At 27.2% G+C, this 22,071-nt stretch overlaps 4 protein-coding genes and 2 long non-coding RNA genes across 8 annotated transcripts; 3 read left to right on the forward strand and 3 right to left on the reverse strand.

The window, feature by feature from the left end:
- Positions 1-155: 155 nt before the first annotated feature.
- On the forward strand, positions 156-1,013 carry LOC128667747 (uncharacterized). Its single transcript, XR_008403685.1, has 3 exons — positions 156-346; positions 413-533; positions 603-1,013. It is a non-coding gene; the product is annotated as an uncharacterized LOC128667747 (long non-coding RNA).
- A 177-nt stretch (positions 1,014-1,190) lies between these two features.
- Positions 1,191-2,547, reverse strand: LOC128667748 (uncharacterized). The gene is made up of 3 exons (XR_008403686.1): positions 2,211-2,547; positions 1,746-1,939; positions 1,191-1,599 (listed from the first exon to the last, which is right to left on the reverse strand). It is a non-coding gene; the product is annotated as an uncharacterized LOC128667748 (long non-coding RNA).
- A 430-nt stretch (positions 2,548-2,977) lies between these two features.
- LOC103573976 (actin-5C) lies at positions 2,978-7,000 on the forward strand. 2 transcript variants are annotated; one of them, XM_008553288.2, is made up of 3 exons: positions 2,978-3,118; positions 4,740-5,498; positions 5,598-7,000. In XM_008553288.2, exons 2-3 carry the CDS (start codon positions 4,758-4,760, stop codon positions 5,985-5,987), a joined length of 1,131 nt encoding a protein of 376 aa, XP_008551510.1. In that variant the 5' UTR covers positions 2,978-3,118; positions 4,740-4,757; the 3' UTR covers positions 5,988-7,000. The 2 variants fall into 2 exon arrangements, with proteins under 2 accessions (XP_008551510.1, XP_008551509.1); XM_008553287.3 differs by lacking the exon at positions 2,978-3,118 and adding an exon at positions 3,921-4,037.
- An 82-nt stretch (positions 7,001-7,082) lies between these two features.
- On the forward strand, positions 7,083-12,271 carry LOC103573980 (transmembrane protein 104 homolog). Its single transcript, XM_008553293.2, has 6 exons — positions 7,083-7,855; positions 8,641-8,762; positions 8,865-8,949; positions 9,249-9,623; positions 9,707-9,884; positions 10,971-12,271. Exons 1-6 carry the CDS (start codon positions 7,817-7,819, stop codon positions 11,657-11,659), a joined length of 1,488 nt encoding a protein of 495 aa, XP_008551515.1. The 5' UTR covers positions 7,083-7,816; the 3' UTR covers positions 11,660-12,271.
- Positions 12,272-12,372: 101 nt separating this feature from the next.
- Positions 12,373-16,969, reverse strand: LOC103573979 (TBC1 domain family member 16). Its single transcript, XM_053739005.1, has 4 exons — positions 16,828-16,969; positions 15,487-16,704; positions 14,703-15,422; positions 12,373-13,123 (listed from the first exon to the last, which is right to left on the reverse strand). Exons 2-4 carry the CDS (start codon positions 16,530-16,532, stop codon positions 12,727-12,729), a joined length of 2,163 nt encoding a protein of 720 aa, XP_053594980.1. The 5' UTR covers positions 16,533-16,704; positions 16,828-16,969; the 3' UTR covers positions 12,373-12,726.
- A 71-nt stretch (positions 16,970-17,040) lies between these two features.
- On the reverse strand, positions 17,041-21,983 carry LOC103573978 (ATP-dependent DNA helicase Q1-like). 2 transcript variants are annotated; one of them, XR_008403684.1, is made up of 3 exons: positions 21,772-21,983; positions 21,045-21,332; positions 20,629-20,917 (listed from the first exon to the last, which is right to left on the reverse strand). XR_008403684.1 is itself a non-coding variant. In XM_008553291.3 (2 exons), exon 2 carries the CDS (start codon positions 20,601-20,603, stop codon positions 18,858-18,860), a length of 1,746 nt encoding a protein of 581 aa, XP_008551513.1. In that variant the 5' UTR covers positions 20,604-20,605; positions 21,772-21,983; the 3' UTR covers positions 17,041-18,857. The 2 variants fall into 2 exon arrangements, 1 of the variants encoding a protein (XP_008551513.1); XM_008553291.3 differs by lacking the exons at positions 20,629-20,917; positions 21,045-21,332 and adding an exon at positions 17,041-20,605.
- Positions 21,984-22,071: the final 88 nt, after the last annotated feature.

The following is a 22,071-nucleotide window of genomic DNA, read 5'->3' on the forward strand; positions in this document are numbered from 1 at the left end:
GCTAGACACATTTTTGTTGAATTACTAACCCAAATGTACTGATATCATGGATGTACTCATGGATGCGTCACAAATTAACAAGGCTACATATATTCATTCGTTTTAAATTAAACAACTTTCTACAAGTTGGAAAAAAAAGTCATAAGTACTTTTACGATAATTAAATTTATCATGTTATATATACATGCATATAATGTTTTTTTTAATTAGTTGTACATTAAAAGTTATTTATAAAAAAAAAGAAATTCAGTTGAATATTCAAATTAAGTAGATTTATAGTTGAATAATTGTTAACAAAAATGGACATTATTTACAAGGATACCAAGTTTAGTTTTTTAAAAAAAATGTATGACCTTGATTCTCATACTGTGAAGATATCTCATTTTTTCTTTTTTTTTATTTTCTTTTTTAGTACACGATTTTACTCAAGTGTATGCCACGTGTGAAATCAAGTCATAACAATATACAGATATATTAATGTAATAAATACGAATTTTTTTTACTATACTGTAACTTAAATGATATATGATAAAGTATTATATTTTGTTAATGGCCTATTTTATATATTTATTTAAATACTTAATCGTTAATTCTATTTTTAGATAAAAATTAAATACCGTAAAAATGTAACGGTTTGTATAGTGAAGAACAGCCAACTGGTCAGCCGTCAGTATAAGAAATTTTGTGTTTATTTTATTTTATTCAAATATGGTGAGGACGAGTCGACAAGAAACTATTCGGTCAGTTAACCAGGAGGACGTTGTTGATATCATACATTTATAACGGACTCATTGACAACTAATAGATAATAATATTATCATTAAATTGCGTTTAAATTTCTTAAAATTACATTTTTTCTACATCCTAAAATTATCTAGCGATAACAATAATTAACTTTCAACTGATAAAGTTTAAAATTATATTAATAATATAAAAAAAAACCAAATATTTTCCCCTTATTTAAACTTTTTGAACTTGGTTATTTTAGACCACATTTTTATCTCACGATAAGACATAATTATAATAAATGACAGAATATTGTAAAGAAATTAAATGAATTTTTTGAAAAGCAATAATCTGCCACTTAACGCAACAATTATTATAATTAAAAATATTTATACAGATTATTTAAAATGTATAATTATAAAATAGAAAACAATGTTGCGTATATATTAAATGAGGACGATTTAATTAAAGCTTATAATTTAAAAATTACTGAAGCACATATGTTTATATTTTAGTTTACAAAATAACCTTGACACTCCTAATTATCTTTTTATATAAACCATAAGCGTTTTATTTTTTTTTATTTTTATTATTAAGATGCAATTGGATCGAGTTGTTATATTTGAGTATTTTGGGCGTAGTCGCATTATATATATAATATAATATTAGTAGCTGGGAAAATCTTGGGTGCGTGGTTGCATGTCTGCGTCTATATTGGGCCATTCAACTTTCGACCTACACGACATTGAACTTGGCCAATCGATTAAAAGAAAACTTATATTAAGGTGCAAGGCCACATTCTTTAAAATATAATTATAAATTTTATTCATCTTCGATTACTTAATATCATTGTTTGTTTATTTCGTCACCGACCTACATAAAGTTTAAAAATATAAATAAAATCTAAAATGTTATTTTCAAAATTACATACATACTCGATAGAATTCTTATGGTCGTAATAATAAACAAGCTCATACCAAATCAGTACAAATAACTTGTACATACATATATATACTTACAATATAAGTAATTCTCTGATATGACACAAGCTTGTCCTAGAAATCTTACGGCCGGTGATGCTTAAAAACCTCGACCTTGACAAACTAGTGTAGACTTCTGGCCTTACTATACGGCTTTGGTTGTGCCATTGGCATGACAATTGATTAATTATACAAGTCTATATATATTTATCTTGTCCTTCTCATCCGCTCCTCTTAAAAAACAACAATCATCATTCGGTACATCTTATTTATATAATTTTAAATTCAAATTATAAATAAGTACCGTCTATCCCTGTTTAAAAATATTAATTGAAAAAAATTAAAAATAATGAAATTCGAATTCTTTCCAATAATTTCAATTCTTTTGTTTGTATATATAGATATACAGTTTGCATGGAGTGACTGCTTCTAAATTCTTTTCAATCGGTATTTTTAAATAGGCCTACTTCATTGATAAAAATCGATTTATATAAGACAACTTACAAGTATTGACTGAAATCTTATAAAAAAAAGTAATTATAATTTTTTCAGGGTAAAATCCCGATGAGTCAATGGAGGTTGATATCAATAAAATATCTAATGACTAAATGCGTAATGCAAAAAAAATAATATATGTGTATCCGTTGTCATCAGATAATTTTGAAGCTGTATAAATGGTTATATTTTTTTTCCCCAACAACGTCCGACAGTAGTGAGTCAGTCTGGAAACGCTATAGTTATAATAAACTAATATATAAGTATATATTCCTCGTAGTAGAGTCATTGCCTGTATTTCTCCTTCGTGTAAGTTTTCTGTCTTTATTTATCAAACATCAAGTATTATATATCGTATTCACTTTATTCATATCGTACAGTTTGAAGCGGTATTTGGGGAACCAGTCAGTTGCTGACGCGACGACCAATCGGAGCGCGTCTCACGTTTTATGCCCATATATGGCAAGAGCCGGTGAAAATTTAATTGGTGGGGATACAGGGAACCTGGACGAGTCCATTTTACCCAACAGGGGTGTATCAATATAATTATTTTTTATCATTATTAATTATTATTGACACAATTGAGTCATCAATACTTTTATCTTTTATTTATAATTTATTAAGTATATGAAACCTGTCAAATTCCTTATGATTTTATTCATTAATATTATCATTGATTGAATTTATTTAATATTTTATATGCCGGCTTAATACTACCGACCATACCTTCCAAGGACTAGTCCAAAAGGATCCTGGTTTTCGTTTTAATTCACGTTACTCACTACCTACTCGCGTTGTCGCTCGTGTCACGACTCACGATTCTCGCTTAGTCCTGTCACAAGTATACTTCCTACGGGCACTTACGCTGAAACATTTAAATCCTCAGAGATTCATCTCTTCTTTTAAACTTTTTAAAGGTAAGTTATTTTATTGTTTGTTGACTGCGATATTTATTTTACTAAAGCCGCGAGTCTATTATTTTTATTAATATAAATAATTTAATAGATAAACTTTTATTAAAAAGCCGGTCGCATCATCCGCCATCATGCCTAGCCAGGGCGTTGCTATCCATGTGCTTCGCTTGGGTTTTTTTAAATTCAAAAATTTATAAATTAAATATAAATTAAAATCCTACAGATTATTTATTTTGTTTTTTAAATTTTTATAAATAGTTTAAATGAATCGACAGGTTGCCGGCAAGTGGTGATTCCTTCAAGTGGTTTGACGTTACGGTCTATATTTAAACTTGGCTTGAGTTTGGCGTACAACTTTTAAATAATTTAAATCACGCGTCCGGTGAAACTTATGAGATATATAATAAATAAAACGTATGTACAAATGAATGATAATTTAAAAAAAAAGTTATTTTGAATTGTTTATTGAACGTTGTAGATTCCATGATGGGTCATGGTACAATAATTAATAATAGTTATTGATGTGTTTAATGAATCAGGGATCAAGTTGATTATAAAAAGAATTGATGTATAGTAAATTTGTATAGAGGGGAAAATACAATATCGTTACGATCCTCGATGCGGCAGAGTCAGCGTCGCGTTGGTTCAGGGGGGGTAGGAAATAAAACGAGTCCCTCGGTGGCAGTAAGTTGCCTTATATGGTAAAGAACGACAGGATTGGTTGAGGGTGTCCCTCCCTTATTGCCGGATATACCCATGGTGGGAGTTAGCACTATCTCGTTGATATAATACAGTCTTCACCGATCATTCCAGCTACATTCTGTGCTCGGTGGTTGATACCAAAGGAACCGTGTAATTCGTGATTATAGTGACTACGATTCACTATTATAGTGTACATATTTTTTTATTCATTAAATTATACGTAAGTTTATTTTTAAATATTTTAATCGAAGATGCATATTGGAAAAAAAAATAATATTACTTATTTTTAAATATTTTATAGTGAATAGTGTACGGATTTAGTGATCGAATTATTTCGAACGTGTTTAAATTTTAAATTGTGTTCATATTACACTTTAGCGTGGGTTGGATGTAGTAATATGAGTACCGGATTATGCCGGTTGCCGGCTTGGTTTGAAATTTATTTATTTTAAATTTAAATGGAGATACATATATTAAGATTGTCAATTAAATGACATAAAATTTTTAAATACTAATTAGAGTATTTGAATGTACTTGGGTTTAATAGTTGGTCGTATTATAGTGATTCTTTTGTGATGTAAAAATTTATCTCTGTAAAGAGGTAGACGAGTCGGGGTTGGGTGGGGCTGGGTGCGGTCTGCCGGTGTGGTAAAGCAGAGTTGTAAAGGCGCGATTAAATATTCTGTCTGACGTGGCAATTGGTATTCTCAACAAGTACTTGACGTTTTTTAAAAGAAATTTAATGATAGAATAGTAATAGAAATAACTTTTATAGAAATATGAGTCATCAATGAATAATTTTGATAACTGATAATTATGAATTAAGTCATGAACAAATAGTTTTAATAAATTAATTGTTATTGAATGAAAAAATGTATAAATAAATAATTAAATTAATTATTTAATTTTTTGTATTTTATAGATAAAATAATAGACGAAAATGTGTGACGAAGAAGTAGCTGCTTTGGTTGTTGACAATGGATCCGGTATGTGCAAAGCCGGATTTGCCGGTGATGATGCACCCCGTGCTGTATTTCCCTCAATTGTGGGAAGGCCAAGACATCAAGGTGTCATGGTTGGTATGGGACAAAAAGACTCATACGTAGGAGATGAAGCCCAATCAAAGAGAGGTATCCTTACTCTCAAATACCCAATTGAACACGGTATCGTTACCAACTGGGATGACATGGAAAAAATTTGGCATCACACTTTCTACAATGAACTCCGAGTTGCACCTGAAGAACATCCAGTACTCCTTACTGAGGCTCCTTTGAATCCAAAAGCTAATCGTGAGAAGATGACGCAGATTATGTTTGAAACTTTCAACACACCTGCTATGTACGTCGCTATCCAAGCTGTGCTTTCTCTCTACGCTTCTGGTCGTACTACTGGTATCGTTCTTGATTCCGGAGATGGTGTTTCTCACACAGTACCTATTTACGAGGGTTACGCTCTACCTCACGCTATCCTTCGTCTCGACTTGGCTGGTCGTGATCTCACCGATTACCTTATGAAGATCCTCACTGAGAGAGGATACTCTTTCACCACCACTGCCGAGCGTGAAATCGTTCGTGACATCAAAGAAAAACTTTGCTACGTTGCTCTTGACTTTGAACAAGAAATGGCCACCGCTGCATCATCATCAAGCTTGGAAAAGAGCTACGAACTTCCTGATGGACAGGTAAAGTCAACTTAAATAATACTTGATATTTTTAATCATCTCAATTGTATTTATTCTGGAGCAAAAAAAATATTTATGTAATTGTTATTTTTGTTTTAGGTCATCACCATCGGAAACGAGAGATTCCGTTGCCCAGAGGCTCTCTTCCAGCCAAGCTTCTTGGGTATGGAAGCCTGTGGTATCCATGAAACTACATACAACTCAATCATGAAGTGTGATGTTGATATCCGTAAGGACTTGTACGCCAACACCGTTCTCTCGGGTGGTACCACCATGTACCCAGGAATTGCCGACAGAATGCAAAAAGAAATTACTGCCCTTGCCCCATCAACCATGAAAATTAAGATAATTGCTCCACCAGAAAGAAAATACTCCGTATGGATTGGAGGTTCTATTCTTGCTTCATTGTCTACCTTCCAACAGATGTGGATCTCAAAACAAGAATATGACGAATCTGGACCATCAATTGTCCACAGAAAGTGCTTCTAAGCGTACTAATCAACAACAATGCACTTAAACACTTACCAACAACATAAATTTATTACTACATACTGTCATCATTAATCATCATTTGTCCGAATCCCACATCAATACGGTTGGTAGTCAAATTCAGGAGGAGAGAAAAAGATAAAAAAAAAAAAAAAAGTAGAGAGAGTTTGCATATTCTCTCATTTATTATTTCCCTATATCTTAACACCTCACTAAATAATTTTATTTTTTCATACAGTTTATTTATAATGATAGGTTTTCACGCATTTCTACTACCTCCTGCCCTCATCTCCGCGATTATTATTTAATATTAATGTGTAATAATAATTATTATTATTTAATATTATAATTATCATTGAGGTGAAGATTTTTTGACTTTATGATGAAAAAAAAAAAAAAAAATAATAATAATTGTAACTACATTCCATAAGACTTATCTCGTTATTCGAGTGTGCTTCATTCCTAGCGACGACAGGGCCTCATGATTTTTACTATTAATCTATTGCTAATTAATGTTTATTTCATGCATATATATATAAATATATATATTAGTATTATAATTAAGATGCACTGATAGGTAAAAAAAAAAAAAAAAAAAAAATGAAAAAAATAAAAATAAAAAAAAGTAAATAATAATCAAGTTTTTTTGTATATCAAGTTGGGCAGTGAAATTCCAAAAAATAAACTAACAGCTCAAACTATTTATAATAAGCTGAGGTGAAGAATACGGGAAGTAATTAAGAGAGAGAGACAGAGGCAGTTTTAAGAGAGAGAGAGAGAGAGAGAGAGAAGTGAAAGCATTAAAGACACAATTGACGCCCTAAATGCGTAGCCAAAGTATTATAATTTATTCCCATTATATTGTGCAAGTTTACTCACGTACATAATTTAAAGATTACTCTAGGCTTATGGGATAGTAAAACAAAGTCTTTGGAATAATAATAATAATAATTAATAATAATAATGATAACAATAAAAACAAAACAAATAAATTTAATCGACTGGAAACGATATGTCGTGATTCTTCGAGTTTTTTATCGATAGAAATGCATTCCTCATTTTTTTTTTTTTTTTTTTTTTAATTTTTTTTTTTTTAAAACATTGAAAAAGCTTCCTCTCGTGAAATTTATTTATTTCGCTAATGAGAGACTTTCTCCTAAACTTCCTCTCCAGCAAAAAATGTACTGATTAGAAATTATTCATATATAGTCATTAAAAGATAATGAAAAAGAAAGAAAAAAAAAGTTACATTTTTATTAAAATTTTCTCGCGTTTTTCCGGAGTTACAATGTAGATTTTTTACTACCATTAAATGTCAATGAAATATCGTATCCTAAGATTTTTCTTGTAAACCTTTAATAATTATTATAAGAATTAGGTTTATATTTTAAATTCAATAAAATTATTTTCAATGAATGATCATAAATGTGACTTTATATTTTTTATTTTTAATTATTTATAATAACTGTTTAAAATAAAAATTTTTCATCATTAAATAAAAAAATCAATTTGCATAATTTTTTTACTTTTTTTTACTTTGGCTCCATCTATCCGTTTTTTTTTAAACTTGAAAATATATAACACATGATACATACATACATACATATGTATGCACACATACTATATGTATATTATCACAAAACTCATGCATGGCTTTGTGAGTACGTAGAACTGTTTCAAGTGACAGTTCAAATGTATACAGGATAAAATAATAATAATAGTATACAGTAAACATAAAATGTTATATTTTTACACAAGTAGTTGTGTATTAAATAACAATACATAGATGTTGTTTATTTCAAGTAAATTAATAACGTGGCATTTAAAATATGCCTCAACAAAATCCATCAGATCAGTATTCTACTGGGGTAATTTAAACTATTTATTTATAATAAATAATATTTATAGAAATTTTTAACCTGTAAGTGTTGCAAAATATATTTAGTAAATAAACAATAATTTATATTATATTAAAGTAAAGTATTTTTATTGTCATAACAATTTTATTTCGAACTAAACTGTCAACTTTTTTATATTTATTAGTTTAATAAATTAATTGTTATATTTATGATCTTGAAGCAGACAATTAACAATTGTCAAATTTTTTTTCAACAAATCATTTTCAATAAAAAATAAACTAAAAGTAAGCGCGTGTAGAAAATTTAAAAAACTATTGGTGCAATTTTTTTAAATATTTTTTTTTTTACAATTTATCGTTTTTAAAAAAATTATTAAAGACAATAAAGTTAACTGACATCTGACAGTTTTTAAATTTTTGAAATAATAAATTTAAATGCTATAAAATAAAAATTAAAAAAATGCACGTTTAAACAATTCAAAAATCAGTACATGCATTTTTTAAAAATTTTATTATTTAATTTTTTTATGTGTAATTAAAAAATTATCGTATGTCTGCTTTTTTAATTATATGAGTGTGAATGTCAGACATCAAACAAATTTTAAATTATTAATACGTAGAGTAAATAATTGATAAAATTTCATAAAAATACACTTGCATTTAAAAATTTTATTCTATCAATTATTTCTCTACTTATTAATAATTTAAATTTTGTTTGATGTCTGACATTCACACTCATAATTATTAGACATCAGCTACTTTCAGTATTATTTATATTTTTTATTTTAATTTTAGGTCGGGTTGATTTATATTTTTAATTTAATTGTTGGAACTGGTGCATTGACATTGCCAGCTGTTTTTAGTAGAGCAGGATGGCTTCTTGGAACTCTAGTTATTGTAACTCTTGGCTTTATCAGGTAAATTTAATAATATATTACTATATATATATTTATATATATATATTTTTAATTGAATATTTAATTGATATGAATTTCATTTATTTTTTTTCTTTGATTTAGTTTCATCACAGTAACATTTGTGATAGAATCTATGGCATCAGCAAATGCCATAAATGTTTGGCTGAAAATAAAAGCAAAAAAAAAAGTAAGAAAAATTAATATTTTAAACTACACTGAGAGAAAATAATAATTTTACTAATAACACAATAATAAAAAAACAGTTATTTGTTAATTTGAATTAAATCATTTGTTGGCTTAACTGCAGCCGTTAAAATAAGTATAATATTTATTTTCTTAATAAATTTTCCTTGTGTTAAAAATAAAGATTATCAAAAATAATTATCGAATCAATGAAAAATATTATTAATAATAATATTTATTTTTGTCAGTGTAGATAAAATACACTTTTTTTATATTAATTTAAAAATTATTTAATATGTAAAGGCTCTTCATAGAATTGGTGAAGCTGAATTTGTTGATTCTGATTCAGAGGAAACACCACTGGTTGTTGAATCATCTGTAACAAATGATGATGCTGAAATAACATCTAAATTCTATACAATAAATGATAAAATAGAAATAGGTGAAATGGCATCAATATTTTTTAACAAACTGGGAATTTCAATGTTTTACATTTGTCTAGCCGTTTATTTATACGGTGACTTGAGTATTTATGCAGCTGCTATTGGAAAATCATTAGCAGATGTTGCTTGCAATTATTTACCAGCAAATTTAACATGTAATGATACAATACCAGATAATGTATCCTGCTGGGAAGGTTCATCTGTCACAAGATTTGATGCTTATCAAATATCTTTGGTAATAAAAAAATGATAAATTGATTTTAGTATTCAGATATTTTTAAACATAAGTTTAATAAATATTTATCATATTTTATGTAGACAACTTTCATCTTGCTGCTCGGTCCATTTGTATTTTTTAATATTCAAAAAACTAAATACCTTCAAGTATTAACGTCAATAATGCGTTGGCTAGCATTTACAATAATGATTATTTATGCACTAAGAATTCTTATTGTCAATGGTCCTCAAGCATCACCTCCAGCTGCTAATGTGAATGGTAAATATTTTAATTTTGCTTTTATTAATAAATAATTTACACTGTTAAAAATTGTTATCATTCTTTAAGTAATTTAATAAAATTTATTTTTTGCACAAATATCGACTTTTTCATGTATGTTCTACATGATTAATCAAAATATTGAGTTGGATTTTAGTTAAAAAAATTTTACATACAGTACTTACTTTTTTTTTAAAAAAACCTTAATCAGTTTTTCTAATTATGAGTTTATTGAATTCTTTCTATAAAATTTCTCGTATTTAAAAAATAATTAATATAAAGAAAAGAATCCCCGATTAAAATATTAGTTATTCAAATAACTATCAGCTTTAAAATAAATATCATTTAAAATTAATTGACTTTTCAGACGTTCTTACTTTTTTCTCTATTGCACCCAAGTGGGCGAACGGTATTATCTTTGTTTCACTTATACATTCACTTATAAAGTAATCAGGAACTGAGGACGAGTTTTTATCTTAAACAAACGAATATTATCAAAATATTAAAACGAACTTCGCTAGATTAGACAGTAGCGCATCAGTGTGCAGTCTGTAGTTTATATTTAGATATTTTGTTTCCGAAAAAAACAGTCCAAATTATCTGATAACTCCTGTCATGGACAATAAAAAAAGAATCATTGAAATGAAATAAAATTAAATAAAATATATTGTGATTTTAATTTTTATGACATTTATAATTTGAAAATTAAAAGTACTGTAAAAATAATGATTCTGAAGTTAGCAGACTATTAAAAATTTTCAAATTTTATTTTTAAAATTAATTACAAAAAAAAAAAAATGCACTTGTAGTAAATTAAAACATCTACAGGTGCAATTTTTAAAATATTTTTTTTTTTATAATTGATCATTTTTTAAAAAATTCAAAAATGATTAAACGTCGACTAACTTTAGTATCAGGTGAAAATGAATTAAATAAGTTAATTTATATTTTATATTTCTGATTGATTTAAACTTGTTGATGACATGAAGGTCGCTGTAAATTTTAAATACAATTTTTAACAGTGTATCTGTGTAATTTTTTTATGGAATTCATCAATTCATTACATGTATGTAATTTTTTTTAAAGGTATCCCGGGACTTTTTGGAGCTTGTATTTATTCATTTATGTGCCATCATTCACTACCGGCGTTAGTAGCCCCAATAACAAATAAAAAAAAATTAAATCGTTTTTTATTATTTGATTATACATTAATAGCAGGTTTTTATTTATTACTAGCAATTACGGGTGCTTTCTCTTTTGCTCATCTCGACGATTTATATACCCTAGATTTTGGGCCTCGCGGCGCTGGTGACTGTTCCAAAAACACAAATATTTTTTTAATTATTATTGAATACTTTCTTGCTTTATTTCCCGTGTTTACATTATCAACTAGTTTTCCTATAATAGCAATAACATTGAGAAACAATTTATCATCACTGTTTCTTAATAACACAACAGTATACACTTTATGTCTTCGTAAAATATTATTTCCATTTTTAGCAATAATTCCCCCTTATGTTATTGCAATGTCAACTAAAAATTTGTCATTTCTTGTTGGAATTACGGGTTCATATGCTGGTGCAGGTATACAGTATATAATACCAACATTTTTAGTTTATTATGCTCGTAAAAAAACTTGTAATATTATTGGTGTTAATGTTATAAATAATTTTAAAAGTCCATTTATTAGTAATTATTGGCTTTGGTTCGTTTTTATATGGTCTGTTGTTTGTATGATTTTAGTAACTGTTAACTTTGCTGAGCATCATTTTTAATTTATTTTTTTATTATTATTATTTTTTTTTTACTTGCATTTTATACTGAAATAAATATAAATAATTTTTGATGTACTATTAAGGGCATTATCAGATAGTGTCCCCCAATTACTCGGAGTTCCGGAATTTTAGAAAACTCTGCATACTGAGTAAACAAGGAGTTTGGATTTTCAGTGAAGTGATTTCAGAGTGATCTGGATTTTATTTAAATCCGCGTTCACTCCGCAAAATTTTTAGAATGCGATCGTATTAAAATTTTATTAATCAATTTTAAAAAAATAAAAAATTAAAGCATTAATTGAAAAAAAAAAATAACCTGATTACAATTTCTCCAAAATATAGGCCAGTATTCATAGTTAGACCTTACGACATAAGATATTATTTAGCATGAGTAAGACGATCATGAGCTGTAAGTTCTGACTATGAATACCGACCATAGAATTAAAAAAAAAAAATTACTTACAGTTGTCATCAATTAGAAGTTAAAGGAAATTTAGTAAAAAAAAGTTTGGCTTACAAAATTTTAATAAAATTATAATAAAGTAATTTTTTAAATTTATATCTCGGTAAAATTGTATCTGCGTTGTCCTTTTTTTAATTAATGCTTTAATTTTTTTTTAATTAATTGATAAAATTTTAATACAGTTATGACAGTTCAAGGTCATTGAATATTTTTATAAAGTGAGGGGTTTTGTCTGAGAATGCCTTTATAGAATAATCTAAATAACGTATTTTAATAAATAAAAATAATAATAATAAATTAGAAAAATGAACAAATGAAATTATTTATCTGTTTTGATAAATGTATTTATGAATTAAATATTTATATATCTATATTTAACTCAATTTCATTTAACATCCGTTTAATTTTTCATCAACTAATAAATCCTTTATTATTTAATCTTTTTAAATATCATTTTTTTTAAATATCGTATATATATTCAAAATTTAGCCTTAACAATAATATTATCAAATAAATTTATGGTGCGTTTGTGTTATCTGTATTAATATGGATATGGATATGTGTAAGTTTAAATGGCTGATAAAATATAGATGAATAATTAAATTTAATATTTAGCATTTTGATAGTTTTCAATATAAGGACACACAGATTCTTCATGTTCGACACATTCAATAACCGGATCATGACTGCTGTCCCACATACCCGGTCCACATTGACGACAAAGACCAGCTAAAGTGCATGGCAACCGATCAAGTTGTCGAAATTGATACAGTAATCCTCGTGCTTTTCGTAATATAACATTACCGTCCATATACATTGCAAGGGAACTAAAATGTAATAGCATTTCGTCAGTTCGTAAATCTTGAGCTATCACATCGTCAGCATAGATGCAAATTATTGCAAGACATAGAAATAAGTGAAAGTAATCTGTTAAATAATTAACCCAGCATGCTTCCCACATTACTAGAGCCATCTCTGTCGGGAATTCTCTCTTTAGGCACCTGGAAAAAATTCAAAATATTTTCATTGATAATTATAAAAATATTATTATGTGATTTTATAACGGTTTTAATTAGTATGTATACTGATACAATTTAAATACCGAAATAATTATCAAGTTTGTCGTTATAAGATAAGAGCTACTTAATACTAATTATGGAATAAATTATAAATAATTAATGAGTCATAATTTAATCATTTGAGTTATCATTACATTTTTTAAATTAGACGTCATTATAATTATTCATTTAGACTCTCAAAATTATTTAATGATTAATCAACTGAGGAAAAAATTAGAATATTAAAAATTCATATTTATAAGAAATTTACTAATTTTTGGAAATTAATAGCTACTACTTTCAATTACGATATTAATTCATAGTAAACCAATCAAGTAAGTGATACTTATTAATTTAAAAATATGAATTTTACTTTTTCATATTTAAAATTTTCAAATGCACTGCTAAAAATTTTTAAGATTGCCGAGGATAATTCTCATGGAAATTTATTAATTTTACATGAATGTTGATTTGTTCATGTAATTAAAAAAGTTAAAGCATAATCTTTAATAGAAAACAATGTGACCGTTAAAAAAAATGAGATTAATGAAGATACTGAAGTAGCACAGACAATTTTATCATGTTTTAAGAAGGACGAGACAAATTTTATTCCGTCTCAAAGCCAAATTTTTTCCCGTCTTAAAAAAGTAATCTCAATTGACGTCGTTTAGATGACATGACAATTATTTGTAATTTATTTTTTGTCACAATTTATTTCGTTTTTTAAGCTGATATTTTTTCGATCACATAAATTTCTCATAGTTTTGTTAACATTTTGGTGGATTATTTATAAATCAAAGAACAGCCAGAGCTCCTATTTTACATAGTAAAAAATTTGAAGTAAATTCAGAGTGACTACGGATTTTATTTAAGTACGAATTCACTCCGTCACTCAAAGTTCCGGAGTTTTTGAAAAGATTACTCCGAATGTGGAGTAAATAAGAAGTTTATTTTTCCAGCGGAGTGATTTGGGTTTTATTTCACTCCGATTCGGAATTTTAATATTGAAATAAATTAAATTTCATGAAGAGACTAAATAAAAAAACAGTCATCCGCTCCGTATTCACTCCAAATTTACTCTGGATTTAATCCGCTTTCACTTTGCAAATTTTTTACAGTATATATTAGAGATGTCGCAGAGCCAATTGTGCTATTTGGATATTGAGTTGACATGAAATTAAAAATTTTGGTAATTGTGAGTTTATTAAGGTTTCACTATGAACTTTTTTCAAATTTAAAAACTTATTATACATGAAAATTAAAAACTTAAATTACAGGTTTTCAAAAAACTATCAGCTTTAAAATTAATTGACTTATGGACAATGAAAAACATACTATTGAAATGAAATGAAATAAAATACAGTGATTTTATTTTTAAGACATTTATGACTCAAAAATTAAAAGTAAAGTAAAAATAAAGTATATAAATAAGTTAATTTATAACTGATAATTATATTTTGTATATGAATTATAATGTGTACTATGAATTATTAAAATTATAAAATACAATTTAAAAACTTACAATAGAATCCAACGATGACAAAATAAAAGTTCAAGTGCATCTGTATGTTTTTCCAGATGTGCATAAAAATCAGGTACTATTATCCTGATTAATTCACGGAGATAACATAAATTTTTATCCATATCCGTATCAGTAGGAGTACAAACAGCAACAGATCGTTGCATCAGTCCAGCAAAGCACCAAAAAGCATCTATTTCAGAATTTAATTCAGCAAGCAATGGCGCCAATAAATCAGACATTCCTTGAGTGTATCCAAGTTGAGCATTATAGACGGCATAATTAAGTAAAATATTTTTCATTATTTGTATGTTTGGATTGTTTTCACCAGCATAATAAGGATTTGCACGATCAGTACGAACAACGTCTTTTTCAACAATACAAACAACATTTCTCCAAAATAATTCAGACTGTTCTGGATTCATACTGCAACGTATTTTTTCAATTTCTTGATACTCTTGTCTGCGTATTTCATCAATTTGTTCACGATCATCAAATGTACTTTGATAAGAATAACAGTGAAGTAAAAAAGGCCATACTATTTTTCTCAAAGCTGGTTCTAATCCACCAAAAAATATTCCTTTACGTAAAGTTAAATCATCTTCAACTTGTCCACGTTCATTTAATAAATCCTTCCAAGTTAATGAAGTTATCATTGGTACATGGCCTTCTTCTGGATGTAATTCATCTCGAGCTATTTCCGGTCGGCATACCATAAAATGTCTAAATAAAAAAGTAAAATTATAATCAATTTTATTTTGAAAATTAAAATAATTATTTTACTCACCGATACGGTAAAGTTCCTTCACAATCGCTCGTTTGATCGGGCTTTGAAAATATAAGCTGATGCCATTGATTAAGAATATTAGCAAGTCTATCTAGACCTCCATGATGAAAATGAAGGATTTTATATTGACTTTCTCGACTAGCTACAACTAATTGTCCACTTGTACACGCAGAATCAGAAAAAAAAAGTCTTAAAGATCGCATTTGGCTAAGATCCACTGAAAATCTACGACACTGAAGTGCTCGTCTCATAGCAATAGGTGATGCTGTTGTACTTTCAGGAAAGGTCAAGTTATGTTGAAGAGCAAGAAGCTCTGGTGTTCGCATCCAATTAGGAACATCCTGATTATCAAGTGAATTAGATAAACTACAACATGAATTAAGTGAAATACTACTAATACTCTTTGGCTCAATTCCACTAGTAATATTATCAATAGACTCTTGATCAATTGATCGTGATCTTAAATTATTTAAATTAATACTACGCGGCTCTTCAGTCAATGCCGATATACTTTCTTTAATAATCGTTGATAAGTTTAATTTTTCACATGATTCTTTACTACAATTTTTTATATTTGTTACATTCGACGGTTCATTATTAAATCCCCCAGAACATATTCGTTCACAGTCTTTACAATCCAATGGTTCTTTGACTTCAATGCAAACATCTATTTTATCAGAACAAATTGAATTGTCTTCGTCATTTATTTTTGCTAATGACTGAGTTTCATTTGAAACAGATAATTCTTTTCTTGATATTATTGTATTTTCTAAAGTTGTTGGATGTTTACAAAGAGTACTATTTGGTATCCAACTTAATTGTAGACTTGGTATGTTTGTATTTTTATCTAATTTACATACAACAGTCATATAACCAGGATGATGAATAACTTCGCAATGCTGTCTCATCAAACTTGTTGGATGAACACAAACATTATTTTTACAAAATAATGCTTCACCATCTTGATAAATTATACCCGGTGGATTCGAACTACTGTCACCCAAAATATAACTACTTGCTTTTTTTAATAAACTCGGTAATGACATTTTATAATTTATTTAAAATTTTTCGTTATACTAATGAAATTAAATAATATTATTTATAAATAAACTATTATTTAATTTTTTTTCGTTCCATATTTAAACTTGCAGTTTTCATACTTAACATTTAAGCTGGTCGTTAAACTTTATTTAAAACTACCGCTCATTGTTATGTTATCTGAAAAAATTTTAATAGATTAATTATTTATCAAACTATTTTATATTAACCTGGTTACATATATACGCACTGATAACATACGTTTTTAAAATAATAATATTTATATTACTTAAAAATACTTACATTATATGTATATTTTTTTTTATTTTATAATAGTATAATACTTTAAATACGATAGTCATAAATACTGATACATTAATAATTAATACTTTATATTTATATTTTTTATCAATTGGTGTTATCAGTTGTAAACATATGTACTTATTTCCGGGTTTATTTGTTTTTTTTTTTTTTTTTTTTTTTTTTTTTCGTTTAAATGTATCACTATCACAGATGGCGAATGTTTAAAATGAATGAATTTATGAATTTTCGTATCAAAAAGTTATTTAATATTATTTTGAAAAAAATTACAACATATGTGACGTTAATTTACATTGATATAAAACGTAGGCTTAGATAGTACATAGTTTAATAAAATAATGACGTATACGATGTATATTGTTCAACATACAAAACATAAGTTCACGCGAATCAGCATTAATGCTTTACTCTTTTGAGGATCAATAATCCCACCTGAATTGTGGCGGTCATCTTGAATCACTAGTTTATTTTAACTGCTCAGTCTATTTCTTCTCAAATATTATTGTTAATTTTTAATAAGTCCTTGTTAATATTATTTTTGATTTATTGATAAATGAATTTTTTAAAAAAAATATTTAAGTATTCATTTCTTGTATATTTTTATCGGTAGAAACTAAATAGAAATTCATTTAAACTTTCTAATATCGATTACTGTTTTCAAAATTAATTAACAGAATAAGTTAAATGTCTTTGTGACTTTTTAATGAGGATTTAAATTTATTTACATATAAATTTTTTTTAATACTTAGATAAATATTTTCAATATTTTTTTTTATAATTTAAGTTTACAGTCAACTAAGGAGGAAAACGGGTCTGAGATACAAAAAAAAGAGGATATTTTTGTAAATTTTTTTTTCAGAGTACCTTCTTTATTAAAATTTAAAAAATTTTTGATATTATTAAGCATCATTCCAAGAATATTCTGCTAAATTTTCATAAAAAAATATTTAAAAATAACCCAGGGGTAGTAGGGAGAACTGAGTCACCTTAAAAAAAAAGTCTCCATGCCGTTGGCAGGATAACTCATGACTAACTGATCTGGAATCAAAAAACCAAAAAGACTTCTTTAGTACATAAGTTTATCTACGATCTGAACGAAAGATTTTTTTTCTCAATAATTACTTCTTTTTTAATTAAACAAAAGGAACCATTTTTGACAAAAATCAGAGTTTTTTGATTCCACCTTTACAAAAAATTCAAAAATGAATATTTTATTTATTCCTTCATTCAAATCTAAAATAAACTTCTGTACTAAAGAAATCTTTTAGGTTTTTTGATTTCAGATGAGATAGTCATGAGTTATCCTGCCTACTTCATGGAGACTTTTATTTTGAGGTGACTCGGCTCTCCCCACTACCACTGGCTTATTTTTCAATATTTTTTAATGAAAATTTTGCAGAATATTCTTGGAATGATGCTTAATAATGTCAAAAATTTTAAGAATTTTAATAAAGAAGCCGCTCTGAAAAAAAAAAATCTCTTTTTTTTTGTATCTCAGACCCTTTTCCCCCCTTAAAAAAAAAATCATTTTTTTATTACAGACTTTTTTAAAAACTGTAAATGCAAATATTTTTAATTTTTATTACGAAAAACATTTTTTTTTGCATCGAGTGCAAAGATTCTTTGTCTTTCAATAAAAATTTAGTTTTTTTCCTTATTTATTTAGTAATCAATACCATTGTAATGTATCATTACATTAGTTATTCAAAAACAATTTTTTCCTTTATCGTCACTTTACTGATAAAAAAAAGTTTTTTTTTTTTTTTTATATAATTAACCCATCAGTTTTTTAAATTCTTTATCAACACTAATTATTATTTCTGGGTTATCTCTGTCATTCAACTTTTATTTAATTAGTTAAAAAGATTTAATAACTTTTAAAACAAAATCATTAAATTGACTTTAAACTTATCATATATTTATTTGTAAAAGCTATTTAATAAATATCTATTTAATCTATTGTAGTAATCGACATTTAAGTACAAGGACAAGTTTATGATTAAAATAAATAACTAAAGCTTGAGTCCTTCATCATGAGTAAAAAGTATTTTATGAGTGTTATCTGATATCAAAGTTGAGTTAGGACCTCGGATAAGATAACTTAAATTGGCGTATGCATTAAAAACAAAATCTTCTTTAAGATATCCATTGATAAGAAGATAGGCAATAATTGCTTCGGCAGTTTCTCGTGAAAACTTTGGTGTAGGAACACTAGAAACTCGATGAGTTGTTGTACCTTTATTGTACCAAGCATCAACAAGTTTTAATAAAGTTAAATTATTCTCGGTTTCATTGGCTTTATCAATTATCTGATATATTTGTTGACAATATGCCGTTATATCGGTTGTTTCAGTCTTTTTGGTTTTTGTACAATGATCGCACATTTCATTGCAGTCTTTTTTGCTCCATGATTCATTAAAATGCGTAGCAATAAGACTTCTTCGACATGTACTTGCGTCTAAACAGTACTCAAGAGTCTTATAGAGATTTTGAAGACCAACTTTGTCTCCAATCACCATAGTACTGAGTTTAAAAACATCTGCGAGTCTAAATAGTACAATACAAGTTGCTTTTTTACCATCACGACCAGCGCGTCCGCTTTCTTGATAATAATTTTCCATTGACTTAGACATACAGTGATGGATAACAAATCTGACATTTGGTTTGTCAATACCTAGTCCAAATGCTATTGTAGCAACAACAGCTTGATACTCTCCAGTGATCCAACGTTGATAAATTTTAGAACGAACATCTGGTTCCAGCATAGCATGATAACATCCCAATTTAAGACCGTGTCCACGTAAACTGGCTGTTAAAGTTTCAGCATCTTTTATTGTCGTTGTATAAATAATCCCTGATTTACCAGAAAATCTTGTCTTCAATAAATTAACTAACATATTCAAACAATTATCTTTATCACTAGGTTTTCTTCTAACTTCATACATTAAATTTGGTCGATTAAATGATGCTCGAAGTATCAAACAACTTTGAATATCTAACATTTTTTGTACATCATCAAGTATTTTAGTGGTAGCTGTTGCTGTTAATCCTAGGATTGGAACGCCTGGAAACATAGCTTTTAAACAGCCAAGAAATTGATAATCGGGACGAAAATCATGACCCCAAGTACTGCAACAATGAACCTCATCAATAGCAAATAATTTAACGCGTTTTTGGTTAAATGATTTTTGTAATTTAGACATAAATCGTTTAGACTTCTTCATAAATTCAGGAGTAATATATAACAAATTAACATCATCATTTTTACCGTCTAAAGCATCCCAAGCCATTTTAACTAGATCATTTTTATTTGACGTCAACATTCCTGCTTTAACATTGACTTTTTTAAGACCATGTATTTGATCTTCGATTAATGCTATCAGTGGAGAAACAACGATAGTAAGACCTTTCATTGTTATTGCTGGTAATTGATAACACAAACTCTTTCCACCACCCGTAGGCATTACTAAAATAGTATCTTCTCCTGATAACACTGCATTTATAGCCGCCAGTTGATGTTCTCGAAACTTATCTATTTTCAAAACATCATTTAACTTCGCTTGCAATTTTTTCGACCATGGGAAATTGCTATTATTCCAATCACGTTTAGATAATTCCATACTTTTCTGACGAACTGCATCATTTATTATTTTTTCTTTACGTTCATTCAATTCATCTTTACGGTTTTTTAATTTTCTTATTTCATTATCTATTCGCCGAATTTCAAGGTCTATTCTTTTTATTTCATCGTCTTCCATTTCTGTAATAAAAAGTATAATTAATTTAACAAACTTAAATTAATTACTTTTTCTACTGTCAATTTTATTTTCTTAAGGGAGGGAAGAGATCTGAGATACAAAAAAAAAGAGCATATTTTGGTGATTTTTTTTTCAGAGTAGCTACTTTATTAAAATTCTTAAAATTTGTGACATTATTAAGCATCATTCCAAGAATATTCTGCTGAATTTTCATTAAAAAATATTGAAAAATAAGCCAGTGGTAGTGGGGAGAGCCGAGTCACCTCAAAAAAAAGTATCCATGCTGTAGGCAGGATAACTCAGGACTGCTTCATCTGAAATCAAAAAACCAAAAAGATTTCTTTAATAAATAAGTTTATCTTGGATTTGAACGAAGGAATAAACAAAATATTCGTTTTTGAATTTTTTGTAAAGGTGCAATCAAAAAACTCTGATTTTTACCAAAAATTGTTCCTTTTGATTAATTAAAAAATAAGTAGATATTGAAAAAAAAATCCTTCCTTCAGATCTAAAATAAACTTCTGTACTAAAGAAATCTTTTTGGTTTCTTGATTTCAGATAAGACAGTCATGAGTTATCCTCCCTATGGAATAGAGACTTTTTGATTTGAGGTAACTCGGTTCTCCTCCCTACCACTGGCTTATTTTTCAATATTTTTCTGTGAAAATTTAGCAGAATATTCTTCGAATGATGCTTAATAATTTTTTAAATTTTAATAACGAAGGTTCTCTGAAAAAAAAAAATAACAACAATGTGATCTTTTTTTTGTATCTCTGACCCCTTTCCCCCCTTAATAAATGGATAATTAACATTAACATAATTAATATTTTTTTAACACACGCTATTTTAATCAACACGTTTTTTAACTATGATAGTGTATACCGTAGACGACTGGAAAGTTTCTATTTTTAAATAAACAAATTAAATATTAATATAAATAACTTTAATAAAATACAAAACAGATTTTTCAAAATTTTTTAATGCTTATCAAATTATTTGTTATAAAAAAAAAAACTTTTACATGCCCAAAAACATTTTAAAGTCCTTTAAATCCATTAAAAATTTTTTTTTGCATCCACATTTAATTTGTTTATTTAAAAATTTCAAAAACTCAGTTGTCTGCTGATTTAACTGTTATCTAAATAACAACATGATTATTTTTAATTACCTGTACTTGTTTAAAAATTAATTATCATGAATAATAATAAAAAATAAAATTTTTAACAAAAATAAATGAGGTTAGTCATTGGACTTTTATCTAAACTACAGATTTCTTAATATCAACATATAATCTATTTTATCGACATTCGTTTAATTTAATTAAAAAAGAAATAAAATAAAAACAATTTAAATAATTAAATGATAATTATTATAATGTCAGTATCTGTTTATTTTTTTAAATTCAAAGTGTAAATTGCCCACATCAAAAAGATAAACCAAATGATCATATGTCTAAATATAAATTTAT

Source organism: Microplitis demolitor, chromosome 5 (genome assembly GCF_026212275.2).
Source record: "Microplitis demolitor isolate Queensland-Clemson2020A chromosome 5, iyMicDemo2.1a, whole genome shotgun sequence".
Lineage (NCBI taxonomy): Eukaryota > Metazoa > Arthropoda > Insecta > Hymenoptera > Braconidae > Microplitis > Microplitis demolitor.